This window comes from Argentina silus, assembly GCF_951799395.1.
Source record: "Argentina silus genome assembly, chromosome: 1".
In the NCBI taxonomy this organism is placed as follows: Eukaryota; Metazoa; Chordata; class Actinopteri; order Argentiniformes; family Argentinidae; genus Argentina; species Argentina silus.
In genome coordinates, this window is record NC_139655.1 from 37,036,023 (window position 1) to 37,056,123 (window position 20,101).

Consider the following 20,101-nt stretch of genomic DNA (forward strand, 5'->3'; position numbering starts at 1 on the left):
ACCATTTTATTAATTATTGGGAATAAATGTATGTCTTATTTTTGACCCGTCCTCTATTCTTCAGTGTTTTATTTCCAATTCTTCAGTCGTCGTCTTGCTTTCATGAATGTTTTGATTCAATCAAAAAGCCAAACCCTGACACATTTACTGTCCGCAGGCTAGCTCCAATCTTCAATGGGCCACAGATGTTTAATTGGGCTAACCCGTCTAACAAATTTGACTGCACTATTGAGATGCTGGTGTGGTCTACTGATATAGAGGGTTAGACCCTGTGACGACTTAAGAGCACAATTCATTTAATTAAAAAAAAACACTTCTCCTAACACTTCTGGGTGACTGATGTCATCACAAGTGTACAGACCTACAAAACTACAATACGCTTATTTGCATAACTTACACCAACTTTTGCAGAGGTAGTTTTTTGTTGTTGTTTGTTTTCAATGGATTGTGACAGCATTACATTTGGTAAGTAGGAGACCGACGCCTTCGCAACTTGAATAGAGCATTTCAAAGCGACCTGCTCACTCAAGAGCAGAATGGATGTATCAGCACATGGGTTGCCCCCGGATGTTAGTGGATAGGTGAAAAGTGAAGTAGCAACCACTAAAGGTTGTCCGGGCTAGAATGCCATTGAGCCACACACACGTCGGTCAGAACACATTTAGTGATCGCCTGTCACTATTTCTCCTCACAAGTTGTTCCTTCCAGTTATTTCAAACCTGGTTCATGTGAGTGGGATACAGCCTACCTCCATTGTTGTTTAAAATAAATCCTTAGTTTATCTAAGCTGCTCTAATCCAATCATGGCAGCAGGCACATCACACACCTTGTTTACAGACTGCTAAATTGACAAATGGAGTAATTATTTGGAGATAGAAAGGTATTTTGAATTATCAGGTGATGATCATATCTGTAAAACGTACAAAATCCTTAACAAGAACTCGGCACAGCCCTAAATGCTAGTTGCATCTTGGCTGCGGAATAAGACTTGAGTGCAACTAGCCTCTGGCATGGATCTTTTGATACGGTAGTCTTCATTGCATCCACCTTAAGGGTAATCTCTTCACCATAATGTTAGAGTTGAGAAGGCCAACTGTATGCCTTGAGTTTGTATATGGTTTCAGAGTTGAGTGAGTCAGTCTATGCTTGGGGCTTGACTACAACCCCAGAGATCGATCTCAGTGTCATGTTGCCAGCCAATTCTCTGTATGACTGAAGGGTTGTGAAATTTACATGAGATATGGAGTTGTTATGTAAATGTGTCTGCGCTTTCCAGCAGATAATACAACTGGCCTATACAACTGGCCTCTGACAAAGTGAATGGAACTGTACTTTTTGAAGCAGTTAATGCATGTCCTTTAAAACTGTTAATGTTACTGTCCTTTAGGAACAATGAAAGTAGAAAATCAAACTGTCAAGTCAGCATCCTCAAAATCCTTTCTCATCTCAAGCTGTGTCCTCCATCGTCCTTCAAACATATAACGTGAGCCTGCATCTTTCAGAGCAATTTGGCCTTAATATGTGTTAAATATTACCAGATATAGCCCCCTGCCACTGCTGATCCAATTACAATCCCTATTTCCATTCTAATGTGACACCTCCTCTGTCCCAAAGTTGGTGTCAGCACAAAGTATTCTCCATGATCCATTACCTCACCTCTCTTCTGGGTAGCACAACGTAAAAAAGTAAGTGAATTACTGTGAATGAGGCTGTTGATTAAAATGTTGAGATAATTGTGTACCCTATATAGAGAGACAAAAAACTGTCTTGGGATCAGTAATTGTTTACACTTTTCAGACAAACTAGAAACATTTTACAAACTAAAATTCAATTAATTGGATTTATACATTTTTAACAACAGTTTTTATTTTACCCTGATTCCCAAATCTTTTCATTAAAAAAAGTTCATCTTCACAACACAAAATCGAGTTTTGTATCACCTTATTTGTAGGATTTTAGGTTACCATCTACCACACACTTTGAACAGATGATGCTTTCACTCTTACTAACAGCCAGATGTTGACCTGCAACTGCCATTCTAAGCCTTAGTGGAATATCCTGCCCCCAATATTGTCTCTGTCAAAACAAACATCACCTTTCATCAACAAAGACAGGCACCTCTGCTATTGAGTGGAGGATTATGGGAGATAGAAACAAATCCACCATGGAATAGTGGAACTCTGTCCAATCACCTGAGCCTTCATCGCCAGCTAGGAAGCAGGAAACATAACACATACTGTGTCTTAGTGGCAGTCTCGCAGGAATTGGTACTACCCATTACACACCCTTGAGAGTACTAAGGGGGAGGGAATGGAGTGGTGTGAAACGAATGGTTTCTGATGCAAAATAAAACATGAATAAATGATGAGCACCTAGTTCACACTGGTTCTAAGTGCCCAGTCAGATCCAACATCAGGCAAAGAGCCATGTAAAAGCCTGCAATTTCCTCTTATTCTGAGCTAGCCTGTGGTAATACAGAACAATCCTCTCGCAAGGCCGGGAAGCTTTTAACACTAAAGCCACCGCCTGGTTAAACACCATTCGGGGACTCTGTGGCACACTGAAAATGCAGCATAATTTTCCAAAATGGATCCTGAGGATGGCATAGCCAAGCGAGGCATTAAGGAGTGGTAAACGGCACATGAACTGACAGCCGGGACTTAGCCCAGCTGCTCTGGTTTGAGATAGGGGAGTGAGGGATTTGTGTGTATGGGGTGGGCTTTATTAGTGAGGCAGGGAAAATGTGTGTTTGTGTGTGTGTGTGTGTGTGTGTGTGTGTGTGTGTGTGTGTGTGTGTGTGTGTGGCAGGGCTTGAGCTGCTTGTTAAGGTAGATGACATCCCCCCATGTGCAAAGATGAGAGCTAAGTGAGCCAATAGGGACAACTGTGGGTATGGGAATGGTCTTTAGCTTTCCTGGCTGATCATGCTAATTGCCTGGTGAGATAGACTCAATCGCTTCTTCCAAACGGTTAGCTGTTAGGGATATAGATCCTATTTGTTTTTTCAAGTTCAAAGAAATCTCCTCAGGTGGTCCTCTGTGGCTCTGTTGGTAGAGCATGGCGCTAACAATGCTTAGGTTGTGGGTTCGTTTCACGCTGGGACCATATATGTATCCTGAAAATGTATCCACTTACGGCAATGTAAGTTGCTTTGGCTAAAAGCATCAGCTAAATGACATACATTATTCTTATTATATTATCTCCATTATGAGGCCCACTGTACAGTACAATACAGTACTTACAGTAAAACTATCACGAGTATGACATAAGAACACACTCATAACATTATTACGCTTATGACAGCTGACTTAATAGCCTACCTTGATAATAGTTTATTTAAATTATATTTTCCAACGATTTTCCTATCCTGATGGCTCATGAAACATATTAATTCATTTTCATGACAGCTTTATGTCGGGCTTTAAGATGGAGGAGTCTAGTAAAGTGGAAAATTCCATCTCAAAAATGGAATTGCCATGGAAGTGGTTTAATTGCTGCCAAAATGAACCTGTGATTCAATTGATGTATTGATACAGATGTATTGATGTATTGACACAGATGTTAGCTTTGCAAGGCTTTCATTTTTCCAGTGCAATATAAAAGCCATGGGAGAACATGGAACATGGACTGTCTGCCAACAGAGACATCGGCTTGTCTGAGTGCCAGGAAGAGAGGCAAGGATCACTACTTGTTCAAGACAAAACTGCTGATGTTGAACGTAACAGTGTATCCCTTTCCCTCTCTGTCTGGCTCTGTCTCCCCTTTCTCTTTCTCTGTGTTCATTTGAATATAGGCAGAGATCACTACATATATCTTTCTCTTTCTCTGTGTTCATTTAAATATAGGCAGAGATCGCTGCATATATTTTGTAAAACACTCTTCTTGCTTGCCATGACTCATAGGCTCTAGTAGCACACTAATACCATAATCACACTATGGAGCCAACTGAGCTGTGCTGTTATGGCAAGGTTACGAATCTGTTGTAACAGTGCTGGAAAGGACAGTATGAAAAGGAAATATCCAAACCAGCACAGTACGGTTCAGGTCGGTCCCGTCATGTGTAAAGCCGCAAAACAACCCCGCCAACAAATCTATTAAATTGGCCCCATAATCTGTACAGTCATAACAAAAAAAGTCCCTTGTAATTGACTACAATTTCATTGCAAACACAAACTGAGAAAATTCAACTGAAGAGCTCCCAATGTTGGTAAGCTGAGCCTCCAGTTGACCCTGACTACAGTAAATCTCTATGATTCCAACGGCCGATAAAGCTGGACAGGAAGATTCTAACACGATTAGCATGGAGTCGCTCAGACAAGCCAATGGTTCTGGCTACAGTAATGTCCCTAAATAGCCTGGGCCATGCTACAGTATCATTGCCACAAGCTCTAGAACAGTACTGAGAAGAAGCAGCCAGTCGTACATCACTGGCTAATGAAGAGAAAGCAATTGTCCTAGCCAGGCTTCAGGAGGAACAACACTGAGATGATAATGAACTGAGATGGACCATATTCAGAGTCACATTACTCAAATGCTCAGTCACCATTTTGTGGTGGAGAAGGAATGACATAACACATGTTATGAGCTCATGTTAGCAATAGCAGTTTATGTCTCATATGTATCAGCTTATGTCACACTTAACATGAATGTGTAGGCCAACTGACAACCTAATAGTCATTATGGAATTCCACTTCATACCACAGTATAGGCGGTATCAACTGCTAGGACTGCTTACGACATATGTTATGTCAAATCCTAATCCTATCTATCCCCTTATGGAAGCTTTTATCAGTGACAGATAGGGTTTAATGCTATGGTGTATGACTTGTGGTGGCATCCCTAAACAACTACCAGTGATCGTGGTGTCCACCCATGGAGATCATTTGTTTTATTTTCTGCATCACTACTACAGTATTATATCCAACAAAACACAATATTTCCACAGTCAATGGTCATGTAAGTGGACATTAACTGAATATCTGTGTTCCAGAAGCCACACATACAATTATGACACAGAAATATCACTGCACTATCAAGTTCATTAGGGCTAACCAGCTCCTCCAAACACACATATTTTCAGAGGAGATTAAAAAGATGAAAAGACAGTAAGGTAACAGAGGAGAGGAGTGTGTGATGTGGTGTTTTGTAAAAGAAAAGGGCAGTCTTTAATATCTCAACATTTTTCACACTGTTGAGGCTATAGTATACCTCAGGAATATGTTGAAGCTGTACTTGAGCAACATTGTTCTATTGCAGCTTATCCATCCATCAACCAGACACTGCAGCTCTGCTCTTATTGATGACACTCTCTCTGGTTCCACACCAAAGACATGACTCATACATACAGTATGAGTGTGAGGGTTGCATTGTCTTTCCTACTCATCTTTTTCACTGTAACAGGTGTTTTTACTGTACTGTAGCTAGCTAACCAGCTAAACACCAAATAGGTTATAGTCCTCTTATTATTACATTGCCCTGCACATATTTGACATTGAACATGTCATATCCAATATAAAAGGCCTTGTGATTGCCTTGGAATCTTTGTTTATACGCGTGTGTTGTTCCACATTGTGTAAAGCTCTACTAGAGCCATCTACGTGACCCACTTGTCTTCTCCTTGGGTTTATGATGCTCACTAGGCTACACAAAAAGGAGGAAAGAATGATTCACTTGATGCAGAAAATGTGGTTATTCAAACCCTTACTCCCTTGACTCTCAGTTCTCAGTTATGTCTCTCCTTGAAACTCAATTCTCCTTTGTGCCAGCAGCATACAAAGCCAGACCCTGATCATAACCACAGATATTTCACGTGTTGTCGCTCAGCCCTAGCCATGGAGAGGGGCTTCCCCTTACAGGGGCCGATCTCCTTTCCTTTCTTGGTAACAGCATCCTCCTCAGGGTGCCTCTGCTGAACCCTGCACTATTGATCGCCGTCTCCTTTAAGAGGACTGGGAGAGGGCAGGGAAAGACACTCAGTAATGACCAGACTAGAAGAGGAAGGCTTCAAGCTGTGTGTGTGTGTGTGTGTGTGTGTGTGTGTGTGTGTGTGTGTGTGTGTGTGTGTGTGTGTGTGTGTGTGTGTTTCAAATATTGAATCACATTGTGTCATGATTAGGGTTGGAGCATGCTGTAATATTTGGAGCGTATCATGACATTGTTCTTTGTCTGTAAAAGTTCTTAAAGATATGTGCATAACTAGTGCAGTGTCCCACTTTTTGCAAGGCAAAGGACATCTAGCATTGAAAACATGTCTCTTTGTTTCACCAGACTATTTACAACACCACCCAGACACAGATATGCGATTCAGTTCAATCATTTTTGCTCACCAACCTTGTCTCAACCATAATGTACTTGGAGGATATTATCGTATACAGTATTGTGATATTTTCAAAAGTAATATCATAGCTAAGAACATTTGGATAGCTTGCTTCAGTAAGTCCAACTATTGTTCTTGCTGATATTTATTTGTATTATTAGTGAGCTTGCTTCAGCAACTCCACAACACAACTCCCCAAAACATTCTTAGAATGATTACACAACAATGCACAATCTTGGCTACCAGTTCTACCTCATTGAAACCACATAGGCCACTAGGGATGTCACAGTAACCATACCACCCTGGGGACAGAGCAAACAAACGCCATTGTTGCATTTTTTCCAATTTGTTTATGTTTTGCAAATGTTATTAGATGTCTATTTGGTATAATCTGAAAAATATACTCATAATTAAAACAACAGGCCTATGGGCTTGTGGCCACAAAATGTGCTTTTGACTAAAATAAGTGAGGCGCGCTTCTCTGTGACTTTTGGTTTTGACACTGTACCGACATTTTTTCCACTTTTAACTATTCCACTTTTTATAACTCAAAAACTCTCGAACCCTAACCCTTAACCCAAATCATTAACATGAAGGAATGTTGATTTAGGCCAACATTCTGTGAGCTTCATTGTTACTCCATTGTTACTGCAACTGCTATGGAACTTTCAGACCTTGAATAAAAACAACAAGAGACCAGCAGAACCCATTCTTAGAATGATTACATAACAATGCAATCTCTTTGCTACCAGTTCTACCGCACTTTCAACCACTACTGCTTCACACCTCATCCTAATATACTCTGTCGTATGTGTCAACGTGCTGCACACTATAGAGGCTGTCCTGATATGATCCATCAGATGACACAGCAAGACAACACCACAGTGGATGGAACTAGGCAGTGCGCGCCTCTGAAACAGAGACAGAGCCTACATGTACTGTACGCAGAGCCTTTTGACGGACGTGGCTGATTAAGACACACAAACTGATTATAGTGGGAGAGATTAGGATGCGGTATAACTCAGTACCGTATAACCCATACTGATTAACTTCTTAATTGTATTGATCTACCTCTTATCTATCCATCCTCTCTTCCATCTATCTATCTATCTATCTATCTATCCAACCAACCAACCATCAATCCATCCATACCTCCCCTCTCTCATCTATCCATTCAAGATCTCAATTTCACTGTCCAGCAATCTATCGTCCAAACCATCTTTAAACTTAAAAGTTTTAAGACTAAAAATAAGACTTTGCAAGCCCACAAAGTTTCTTCTAGAACTTATTTTTGTAGTTATTATTATTCCAATTCTTCCCAGTGTTACTCTTCCTACAACGTTTAAGCTATTCACATCAATCCAACTTTACAATGTGCAGAGAGGTCTATTTCATGTTGCTATGACTTTTGGTTTTGATACCTATTAAAGTTTTTAAACTATACAAACTTGAAAGTGCACTTTTTAACATAAAAGTCTATGGGAACCAAAAGATGGCCGCTGCTCTTACACCTTTACACCAATCCAACTGTAAAATGTACCAAAAACTCGTCAAGCCTGATAAAATCTTGTTTATACCAATACACTTTTTAAACTATTAAGCTTTTTGTAACTCCAAAAACGATCATCTGGTTCACATTCTGGGAGCCACATTGTTACAGCAACTTGCCAAGGAACTTTCAGTACTCAGTTCCAGTATAAAAACAGCATGAGACCTGCAGATCATTCTTAGAATGATTACACAACAATGCACTCTCATGGCAACCACTTCTACCCCAAAGTTCTAATAAAACCATCTATCTTACCTTTACAATCCTCTTACCTTCTCTCATAGATATGCCTATATGCCACCCTCTGACCAGCATTCATCATCCCCTCCAAGTCACCAAACTCAGTGACCTTGGCATCAGCACCTCCCTCTGCAACTGGACCCTGGACTTCCTGACCAACACACCCCAGTTTGTTAGGTTAGACAATCACACCTCCTGACCCTGAACACCAGTTTCCCACAGGGCTGTGTGCTAAGCCCTGTCCTCTACTCCCTCTTCACCCACGACTGCGTGCCTGTGCATGGCTTTAACACCATCATACCACGACACCACGGTGGTAGGCCTGATCAGTAACAACGATGAGCCGGCCTAAAGGGAGGAGGTCCAGCACCTGGCGGTGTGGTGTGCCGAAAACAACCTGGCCCTCAACACCAAGAAGACCAAGGAGCTCATTGTGGACTACAGGAAAGCTGGGGGCTACAAACACACCCCCATTTACATCAATGGGATGGAGGTGGAGCGTGTCTCCAACTTCAAGTTCCTGTCCACATCTCAGAGGACTTCTCTTGGACCCTCAACTCCTCCACCCTGGTCAAAAAGGCACAGCAGCGTCTATACTTCCTGAGGAGATTGAAGAAAGCCCATCTGTCTCCTATGAACTTCTATTGGTGCACCATTGAAAAGATTCTGACAAACTGCATCACAGTGCGGTATGGCACCTGCTCTGTCTCTGCCCTGCAACGGGTGGTGAAAACCACCCAGTACATTACCGGTGCCCAACTCCCTGCCATCGAGGTCCTCCAGCGCAGGCGGTGTCTGTGGAGGGCGCAAGGCATCAGTAGGGACATCTCTCACCCCAGCTACGGACTGTTTGCCCTCCTCCCATCCGGGAGGCAGTACAGGAGTCTCCGTCCCCGCACCAGCAGGCTCAGGATCAGCTTCTTCCCTGCAGCTGTTACTCTGCTGAACTTAGAATCCCCCCCCCTCTTCCCTACCAGCCGCCCCCCCTCCACCCGCTAACAAGAGGAACATTGACTACCAGTATCAGTGTACCCTCCCCCCATACCTATACTGGCTGCAAACTCAGGACTTCAATTTAGCTTTTGCACTACTGCTTGTTTGCACATAGCATATTTATTATATTGGTCTCTAATTATACATCTTACATATATGTAACATACCTCAAGACCTATTGTTCTTGTTCAACTGTACATATCACATTGATATTCATCTTATGTATATTCACTTATTATATTAATTTATTTATACTCAATGTAATTCCATGCACTGTCTACAATATCATATATTTTGTGCTATACCACTATTTGCACTATTTGCATCTGGTTAGATGCCAAACTACATTTCGTTGTCTCAGTACTTGTACTCGTGCAATGACAATAAAGATGAATCTAGTTAATGTGCCAAAAACTCAAAATGATCAACCCTGATAAAAGCTTTCTGATACCTATTAAACTTTTAAAACTATTAAGCTTTTTGTAACTACAAAACCTCTAAAGCCTACCGCGGACTCAAACGTCAGCATCAGACTCTTTTTACTGATGCTACCATCGTTTTCAATTGGTCTACCGCACACCAGAAGCATCAAGATGTGCATCAAGAGCTGTTGATGCAGCTCCCAGCTTCAACTCAAAACCTGGTTATATTATGAGCAACAAATGCCAGGGATCAGTCATTGAAATTACATGTCTATAGCCGAAGTTAGCTGCATAATAACAATAAAAACGGAAACAGATTAGATATAGGTGTACCTTTAGCTAGGCTACTTGAGCTAACAACTAGCCTACATATATGCTATGAACAAATATTTAAAAGATCACTATTTTCATAAGGAAATTACCCATGAAGATGATCAAGCCAAATGATGTCATAAATGCTCCTCATACCCCTCTCTGACAATAACTATAGCTCTGCTGTAATTAGTGTGTTGTCAGTCGGTTGACGGTATACAATTCCGCTTCTGGTGTGCAGTTATGCCATCACATGGTGGAATGTTGATTCAGACCAACATTCTTTGAGCTCCATTGTTACTGCAATTGCCATGGAGCTTTCAGGACTGCATGAGACCTGCAGAACTCATTCTTGATTACACAATAATGTGTTCTCTTGGCGATCAGTTCTACCCCAATAAAACCACCTTACACTCTTTATATAAACAGTTAGGTCCAGAAATATTTGGACAGTGACTTTTCAGAATTTTGGCTCTGTACGCCACCGCAATGGATTTGAAATGAAACAATCGAGATGCAATTAAAGTGCAGACTTTCAGCTTTAATTCAAGGGGTTGAACAAAAATATTGTATGAAACGTTTAGGAATTGCAACCATTTTTATACACAGTCCCCTATTTTCAGGGGCTCAAATGTAATTGGACAAATTAACATAAATAAAATGTTCATTTTTAATACTTTGTCGAGAATCCTTTGCAGGCAATGACTGCCTGAAGTCTGGAACCCATGGACAACACCAAATGTTGGGTTTTCTCCTTGGTGATGCTTTGCCAGGCCTTTACTGCAGCTGTCTTCAGTTGTTTGTGGGTCTTTCTGCCTTTAGTTTTGTCTTCAGCAAGTGAAATGCATGCTCGATCAGGTTGAGATCAGGTGATTGACTTCGGCCATTGCAGAATATTCCACTCTTTGCCTTAAAAAACTCCTGGGCTGCTTTCGCAGTATGTTTTGGGTCATTGTCCGTCTGTACTGTGAAGCGCCGTCCAATCAACTTTGCTGAATTTGGCTGAATCTGAGCAGACAGTATATCCCTAAACACTTCTGCTTGGGGTAGGACTGCATTCATCCGGCTGCTTCTGTCTTCTGTCACATCATCAATAAACACTAGTGACCTAGTGCCATTGGAAGCCATGCATGCCCTTGCCATCACACTGCCTCCACCGTGTTTTATAGATGATGTGGTATGCTTCTGACCATGAGCAGTTCCAAGCCTTCTCCATACTTTTTTCTTCATGCTGGTACAGGTTGATCGTAGTTTCATCTGTCCAAAGAATGCTGTTCCAGAACTGGGCTGGCTGTTTTTTGGCAAAGTCTAATCTGGCCTTTCTATTCTTGAGGTTTATGAATGGTTTGCATCTTGTGGTGAACCCTCTGTCTTTGCTCTCGTGAAGTCTTCTTTTTATGGTAGACTTGGATAATGATATGCCTACTTCCTGGAGAGTGTTCTTCACTTGGCTAGATGTTGTGAAGGGGTTTTTCTTTACCATGTGAAGGATCCTGCGATCATCCACCAGTGTTGTCTTCCATGGACATTCAGGCCTTTTTGTGTTGCTGAGCTCACCAGTACGTTCTTTATCTCTCAGAATGTATCAAACTTTTGATTTGGCCACTCCTAATTTGGCCGCTAATCTCTCTGATGGATTTTTTTTGTTTTTGCAGCGTAAGGATGGCCTGTTTCACTTGCATTGAGAGCTCCTTTGACCGCATGTTGTGTGTTCACAGCAACAGCTTCCAAATGCAAATGCCACATATGGAATCAACCCAGACCTTTTACCTGCTTAATTGATAAAGAAATAACAAAGGAATAGCCCACACCTGTCCATGAAACTGCTTTTGAGTCAACTGTCCAATTACTTTTGGTCCCTTGAAAAAGAGGGGGCTACATATTAAAGAGCCCATATTCATTATATAACTGTATCTTGATTATGCTTTGGTAAACAGCTAAAATAACAAAAATTGTGTCAGAGTCCAAATATATATGGACCTAACTGTATATATATCTTACTTACCTTAACAGTCCTATAACCTTTTGTCATGTCTCTCTCCTACCATCTGACCATCTTTTACCCATCCATCATTTTATCTCACTTTCTTTCAACTACTTTCCTTTTTGAGGATAACTAGTGGTTTGCACCTTGCAGTGAAGCCTCTGTAGTTTGGCTGGTGACGTATTCTGCGGATGATAGTCTCTGACACATTCACGCCTACCTCCTGGAGAGTGTTCCTGATCTGTAGGATAGTTGTTTTGGGGATGTAAAAAGTGTTGTCATTTCTAAATGGTGAAACCAATATGTACCCTAACCCTCAAATAAAAGCTGTGAATCTCTACTTAACCTTATAGTAATTGTTTGATTTAAAATCCAAGCTTTTGGAGTATAGAGCCAAAAGAAGAAAAAATCTTTCACTTTCCCATTACTTACGCAGGGCAGTGTAGTTGTTTCTTTAAGCTCTTGATATGGATGACATGTTAATGGTTGTTTGCAAGCAGTTTACTTCTCAATGAAAACAAATTACCACACTGGGCCAAATGGGCGGTAGATTTTGACATTGCGGGTAAATCTGTAAATCTTGCCAACCACTTTGGCGGGTAGCCAACAATGGTTCGCGAATACTACAGTATGATTCAATTTAAAACAAAAGTGGTGTGATCACAATTACGATTATCATTATTATCACCATTGATTCAACATTTGTGACAACACTCCTGTTGCTCCTGCCTCCTCCAGCTGACTGTAACTTATGCGCATCTCACTCATGCTTCTTCTTTCAAATCCAACCCCCGAGTCTATGAGTGTTCTTAATTCCAACCTTCCAAAATAAAGCATTAGAGTAAAATTCAACTACACTCGACAGCACGAGATAGAAAACATGCAGGGGGAAATATTCAGCAGTATTTTGACACAGGGATAAGTGCGAACCTTGACTGGTAGACCAGAAAGTAAATTTTATGGCCTGACATTTTACTGTTAAAGTCTAAAATGTTATTAAACTGAAACAAGGACCTCTGATACTCTGACACCTAGTGCTGTTTGTTGCCTAACTGTGGTGAAGGACAGGTTCCTGAGAGCTCAAATGCTTCTTGTTGGCCTACTTGACATAATTAAATTGGATGGCATCATCCTTCAGCAGCTAGGCCGCTAAAGTAATGTCCCTGGTGGACTGAGGAGGGGTGGGAGAACTTGGACGCCTTACCCATTACGCTTGTCTGGACCTGGGGAAAGCATAGCGGAATGTGCCTCTGTAGTGGTGGAGGGGGGTGGAGGGGAGGGGAAATGGATGAGTGCTGATAACACTAGACAATCGGATTTGTTCTGGTGTTTGGAATAATTGTGCACAGAGCACGTCCTCGTGGTGTCATCAGGGAAACTGGATCGGCCGGGTTAAAGTGCGAAAATGCTGAATCACAGACGACATGAGCAATTTTCACACATGGAGCATAAAAAAAGACCTGGGGGGTTCAGTGAATGCATTCTGGATACAGTACATCCCCCATGACTAGCTTAAAATGTGCTTAAATACTACCACTTAAAAGTAACCCACAATTCTACTCACCTCATACAGAGACATACAGTACACACACTTTAACCAAGTCATTTGACACACACTCTCACACAAACCACATTATCTGTGTGTGTGTGTGTGTGTGTGTGTGTTGGTGGGGGAGTGGGTCTCATAAAGGTCTAATGAGTGGCTTTTACCCCATCCCTCATCCTTAATAACACCTGCCACTCTCATCCTCTTACTGTAATGTATGTCCTCATAATCCAGCCTCATAGAGGGTGTTTTACAAAGACCTAAGTGCTCTTTAAGAGTATGTCATAAAAAGACCCACTCACAAGGACCTACATCATTAAGACAATAACAGCTGTTTCCCTTTGCGATGCCCTACAGAGAAAACTACAAATCCAGATACTTCAGGCAGCCCACCTGTGGGAGTCAATTCAACCAATTGGAGCTCATCACAAAAAATGGGAGCCACCCATCCACTTACGGACAGCTCACATGAATTACTAATAGCCTTTGTGGTTTGGGGGCTTTGTTGAGATGCAATTGTGCCATATGAGAGAAATAACACAGCATCTGCTCATAACTAATAACAGCATGACAAGGCGCATCCACATAATAATGCATTCAAATACGTTCAGTAGTAAGTAAGTAAGTAAGTATCATTAGGCCAAACCACAGACTCCATTGATATCTACTGTATCTGAGTGGCTACTGAACATACATACACAGCCTAATTCTTCTTTCATGTCATCCAGATATGAAAACAAAGTTGCTCATGTACTGTATTGTGAGTGCATCCAAATTCATATCTTCACATTGTTTGGACAATAAATGATATATATTTATACTACTGTTACTGCCATTGCTCAAAATTGTTACAATGAAAATATTGATCAATACGATGAGTATAGCTGTTTCTACTCAGACGGAGCTCCTTCATCTTCCCGCACAGTCATTTACTTTGTATTCGGAGTGAACACATTAAGTATCATTACATTCATCATCACAACATGACATGTTTTTAGTTCTGGAGAGCTGCATGGCACAGTGAGATTTCATATTGACAACCCACTGTCATGACAACATGGACATGTCTGACATTGGTGCATGTTAATCTGGAAAAGTTGAGAAAAATAAGTGGAAAACATCTATGTACAATGTAAACATCCTACCTCAAGCAGAAAAAAGTGTACTTAAGTGTATTATAAACAGATTTAAGGAATAAATAATATGTTTAGAATATATTCATTTTGTATACATATATATATTTATTATTCTTACTTAAAGTACATTAAAGTTGTACTGACTTTGTACTTCTGTGTACTTATTCAAAGTATACTTTAATTTTATGCCCTTAAAGGTCCAGCGTCGCCGAACACTAACCCGCTGGCGACACTGATACTTTGAAAATGCGCATACGCTAAGTTTTCTAATAGCACCAAACATGTGCATGTCCTTGTAAACAAACCAAATGTGAAATAGGTACGTAAAGGCCAGTGTATCTGATAGTTTGCTGAGAGTGTATAGCTGGTGAATAGACTGTTGGATGACGAAGCCACTGATCTCTCCTTCTTACAGGACCTGCTTTAACAGGATAAGTCCTTTTCCACCATTAAGGGCTACCTAGCCACCGTTTCGAAATGGGCCATATCAATCTGGATGAGACGACTAATCTGTCTGGTTTCCAGGCCACCTGTCCCATCTTGGGATTTGTCACTGGTGCTCAATGCGCTTATGAGCACTCGATTTGAGCCTTTGGAGACCGTCGACATGAACACTTTGTCTTATAAGATGCTGTTGTTGCTAGCCTTGACCACGGCCAAGTGCGTTAGCAACCTCCATGCGCTCTCGATTCATTCTTCACTCCGTTTTCCCTTGCCAATTCAAAGGTTACGGTACATCCTAACGCCACGTTCGTTCCCAAAGTCATTTATTATGACTTACAGGAGTTGTGCAGTGTTTCTTTCCATCCCCCTGCAGTTTTCATCCCTGAGAATAGGTGCCTAGAACACTCTCTGCCCCGTTGTGTACACTATGCATCTACATGAACAGAACTGAGGCATTCAGGGGATGTGAGCAACTGTTTGTGAGTTTTGCCAACCCCTCACGGGGTAGAGCGCTATCCAAACAGCGCCTTTCCCACTGGATAGTGTAGGCTATTACAGAAGATCATAGTCCTAAAAGCCTGCAGCCCCTTTTGGGAGTCCGGGCGCATTCCATGAGAGAAATTGCTACGTCTTGGGCTCGTCTTGGGCTACTTTTGAAATTGTCTCAAATCAGATTCCTTTTCAGTTACCTTCCGACAAAAACAATACCTTGGAAGGATAGTGACTTTGGAGACACAGAGGCAGCAGGCCGGCAGCTGCCTAGGCTTTGGATTGAGACATAGCCATGGTTGTTATTGCTGTTATCGGTACATCTCTAGTTGCTATAATCATAACTTGAAATAATGAAGGGCAAGATAGGCTATGCCATTCAGTGATAAGTCTAAAGCCCATGGGCCTCCTTGCTTGGTGGTTGACCTGCTGCAAGAGTTATTAAGTTCCAGGGTAACATGCAAATAGCTAATGCATTAAATGATTGTGAAATCAATCCAATATGTTTGAAGAGTAATTGCACACCATCCAATTGAGGTCTCTTTATTTATGCATACTTGATTTAATTTCCTGAATGCGAAAGTGAAGACTTTGAAGTCATTTGCTTAAAATCTTATCATCAGGAAATGAAATGCATGTAAAAAGAAATGTCCAGACCTCTGCAGGCTTTTTGGACCTTGCAGTGAAGCCTCTGTAGTTCGACTGATGACGTATTCTACGGATGGTAGTCTCTGACACATTCACGCCTACCTCCTGGAGAATGTTCCTGATCTGTGGGACAGTTGTTTTGGGGTTTTTCTTAATTATGGTGAGCATTCTTTTGTCATCCCCTGTAGAAGTCTTCCTTGGCCTAGTCTCACCAGTGCTTTTTTTTTCTTGTTAATGATGTTCCATGATGGGTTTTTTTTAGCCTAATCATGGCTTTGGTCCCGATGTTGACAAACACAAAGCCTAGAATCAATACTAGATATTGACAGTTCTCTTATGCCTTACAAATTATGTGACAAAGCACCTATCAAGCCAATTGTCCCATTACTTTTGGTGCCCTGAAATAGGGGGACTAGGTATAAAAAGTGCTGTCATTTCTAAATGGTGAATGGAGATCTCTAAATGTGCTTTTGTTCAGCTATGGTGAGATCTGACAGCAGTTGTCTTCCTGTTTGCTGATCTTTCAGTACCAGGGACAGCTCCACTCTAACACGAGAAACTCTTATTCACAAAGACATAAGGTTAAGGACTGAAATATTCTTCGCTAACCTTCAATTTGTGAGGACGGAAACCTACTGTACAAGTCAGTTACATAACAAGTGTAAACTGCGAACATCCTTTTTTCGGCACAGGGATAGATACACCTACAGATCTACTAGCTAGACACCCCAGTTTTCATCTAAGAGCAAACCCTGTGCCAACTGACAACTCATCTTATTAAGAGCAAATAGGCCTGCCATACAGATCCATTTAAAATCATCATGTGTCATAAAAAAACACAAGTAAAAGTCAAAGCTTCCTGCAGTAGCACCCGTTTGTCTGGATGGCAAGTTGAGGGCAAGGATCACAACAACACTGCTGATGCACAACATCTCTATCCACCTCTCTTGCTCTTTCCCTGACTTCTATTCCTCCCTTTCTATCTGTTCCTTCCTAGCTCTCTCTACCTGATACCGCTCCCTCTCTCTCTCCCTCTCTTGCTCTCCCTGTCTATCTCTATTTTTCTACCTGGTGCTCTCTGATATCCCTCTACCTCTCTCTTTTGTTTCTCTCCATATTTGATCTATTTTTCCCTCACTCCTTTCCCTCCCTCAATCCATCTCTCTCCCTGTCTGTCTCTATCTTTTGTTTTTCTCCCTCTATCATCCCTCTTGAGTAAGTGCATGCACCCATCTCTCTGCAACACAAGTCTGTGGAACGGAATGGATTCTGACAGTCTCACTGACACACACAGAGAATACATCTGACCCTACTATAGTCTCACTGATACACAGAGAATACACCTGACCCTACCACAGGCTGGGAGAGGAGAGTTCAACAACTTCGGCCAATGACCACAACCACAGACACACAACACTAACACACCACACACACAACACTAACAGATCACTCAAACACAACACTAACAGACCACACACACACACACACACACACACACACACACACACACTGTGTAACACAAGTCTGCGGAGCAGAGTGGATTCTGACAGTCTCACTGACACACACAGAGAATACATCTAACAGACCACACACACAAACACACCCCTACACGACCACACAGTACTATCATAGATGCTGTCCTGAGCCCAACCCAGACCACAAAAACGTTCTGTTACCCTGCAATGGAACATAGACATGATTCTGACCTGCTCACATACTGGGATATGCATGATCTGGAGCTAACTTTGATCACATCAGAAAATCAATACCAGCATCACTCTCTGTCTAACTACCTTACTTTTTACAGTTCCAAAAATCAGAATGGATGATGGCAAAAAGTGTTCTAATTACACAGCTCTGTGGTCTTGGATTTCGTTCTAACCTAGTTTGAAACTCCAGGATCTTGTTTCCTTGGACAAGTTTAAAAGGTTGGTTGGTTTACATGAGGAATGTAATTGTCAATATGCTCTTAGGGTAGTACATATGATTGATTTTATCTTTGGCTGTGCTGTATGTTTGTGTGTGTAATTGCATTGTATATGTGTTTAAGTAAGTAAGTTGTTTATGATGTGTCTATGTCTAATTTGTTTTTAGTGTGTTATGGTTGTAACTTGTTTGTCATGTAAGGGTGTAATTTGCCTTTGTTTTGTGATGTATGTGTGTCTACATTTGTGATTTGTCTGAAATATTGTTTTCCTTGGTTGCTGTCCTGGACCAGGTCTCTCTTGAAAAATAGATTTTATCTCAATGAGACAAACCTGGGTGGGTTTTAGTGCCTGAAAAAACGTGGGCGTGTGTGCGTGTGTGTGTGTGTGAGGGTGTGTGTCTGTGTGTGTGTCTGTGTGTGTCGTTTTCTGTAAACGACTTTTCTTAGTGAGTGCTTCAAGTGAAATCAATATAGTAGTAGAACATTCTGTAGATATTTTCTGTTTTCTACTTACACAAACGCATGGTACAGAAGCGCCCATCCTCGCGGTCTCTCAAGCGCATCGTAAATAAGGTTTTGAATTCTCCGCTTCCTGAGGTTATTCCGCTTAACGGGTCGTGTGTACCCCAGGGGCGTCTTGGCCAACAGTCCGAACCCCTGTGAAGACCTCTTGAAATCATCTCGTCCCGGAGCAACGAGGAGGAGAGCTCCGTCTTTGTCCGCCCCGGTCCCTGGTTCCAAGTCCCCGGGAAGAGCTGCTGTCTTTGTGTCCCTCTGCTCCTCCGCACCGTTAGCGACATTTCTGGACCTGATCCCCATGTTCACTGCTGAGCCTCGGCGCCGCGCTGTTGGAGATCTGGTGTGAGCCGCATGCCATGGTCCGGGCGATAGATGAAGATGCCTTCAGCAGTGGGTCATTTAAGGATGTGGTCCCTCTCATGAAGGGAGGTGCTCGTCAGTCCGACTGGAGAGAATATATCCTAGAGGGAGGAGGGGGGAGAAAAGCGGGATGGAGAGATTGAAAAAGAGAGAGATTGAGAGGGGGGGGGGACGTGTCACAGACGCGAACATGAGATTCGGAAATTAGGAAACTGGTATTCTAGCGTAGTTACAGTACGAAACAATAACAGTGTCGCTTTTAATGGATGCATTCGACCACATCGAGCAACAATTGCCATGGTTCATTATTTTATAGACCCCCAGAATCCATAGCCAGCAAATAGACAGGCAATAGGCTACTGTTCACTTAGCAGAAATTGAATTGTTAAAATGTGAAATTAATAGATTCCACATTAAAATAAGATGAGAAATCACACTGGATGATATGCATCAATGGCTTCAATAAGACGTTCACAAAGAGTTAGGACCTAGCCTACCCATGTTCCACTGCCGTCCGTTCCCGACAAAGCATGATTTCTGTCTCCAAGTACACCCAGCCTCCACCTGCCGCTCCCAAAAAAACCGCTGTGAGAAGATGGGTGGGAGGAGATGAGCCTTGCGTAGAGTCGATAGTGAAATTGAAGCCCATTACCAAGCATCACTGACGAACATTTTCTTTTTTTCTCACAAACACAAGAGACACAAGCTTCACGGAGCACGTGATGCGTTGCTGACATGGCATCTCCAAAAACCTCAAGGCTCTGTGACGCGCGTAAACGGATTTCATTTGGCGTCTCGAATAACAGTTTGCCTATCGATTTTTGTATTTGTTACTTGTTCGTGGTAAGCGGCAGAGGAATTCTTTTGCTATCGGTAATGCCTTATGCTATTTTTGCTGCACGTAGTGTATTTTAAATGATGAAAATATAACATCTCCATGTTAAAAGAGGCATAGTGTTGTTGGTTGGCAGTATCTGGATCATGACAATATCCCTGTCATTAAAGTTGCATGTTTAACACTGTCACAATCTACCATAGTGATTCTACCATAGATTGCACATTGGTTGTGCACCTTGCAGACAAACAACAAAAACCTGTACTCGATGCCATGGCAAACATTAGCTCTCTTTACTCTGTTGGTAAGGGATGCTTCAGTATCTCAATTTAATCAAATCCCCTTGGGTTCCCAGGCCTATCCATCTTCCCCCTGCCTCCC

At 41.8% G+C, this 20,101-nt stretch overlaps 1 protein-coding gene across 1 annotated transcript in view; it reads right to left on the reverse strand.

The window, feature by feature from the left end:
- Positions 1–18,825, reverse strand: part of kcnq3 (potassium voltage-gated channel, KQT-like subfamily, member 3) — a gene marked incomplete at both ends in the record, with an annotated part of 75,379 nt that extends 56,554 nt beyond the window's left edge. The window contains one exon of the mRNA XM_083673308.1: positions 18,521–18,825. Coding sequence (XP_083529434.1) covers positions 18,521–18,825 — 305 coding nt within the window. The remainder of the gene's footprint in view (positions 1–18,520) is intronic.
- Positions 18,826–20,101: the final 1,276 nt, after the last annotated feature.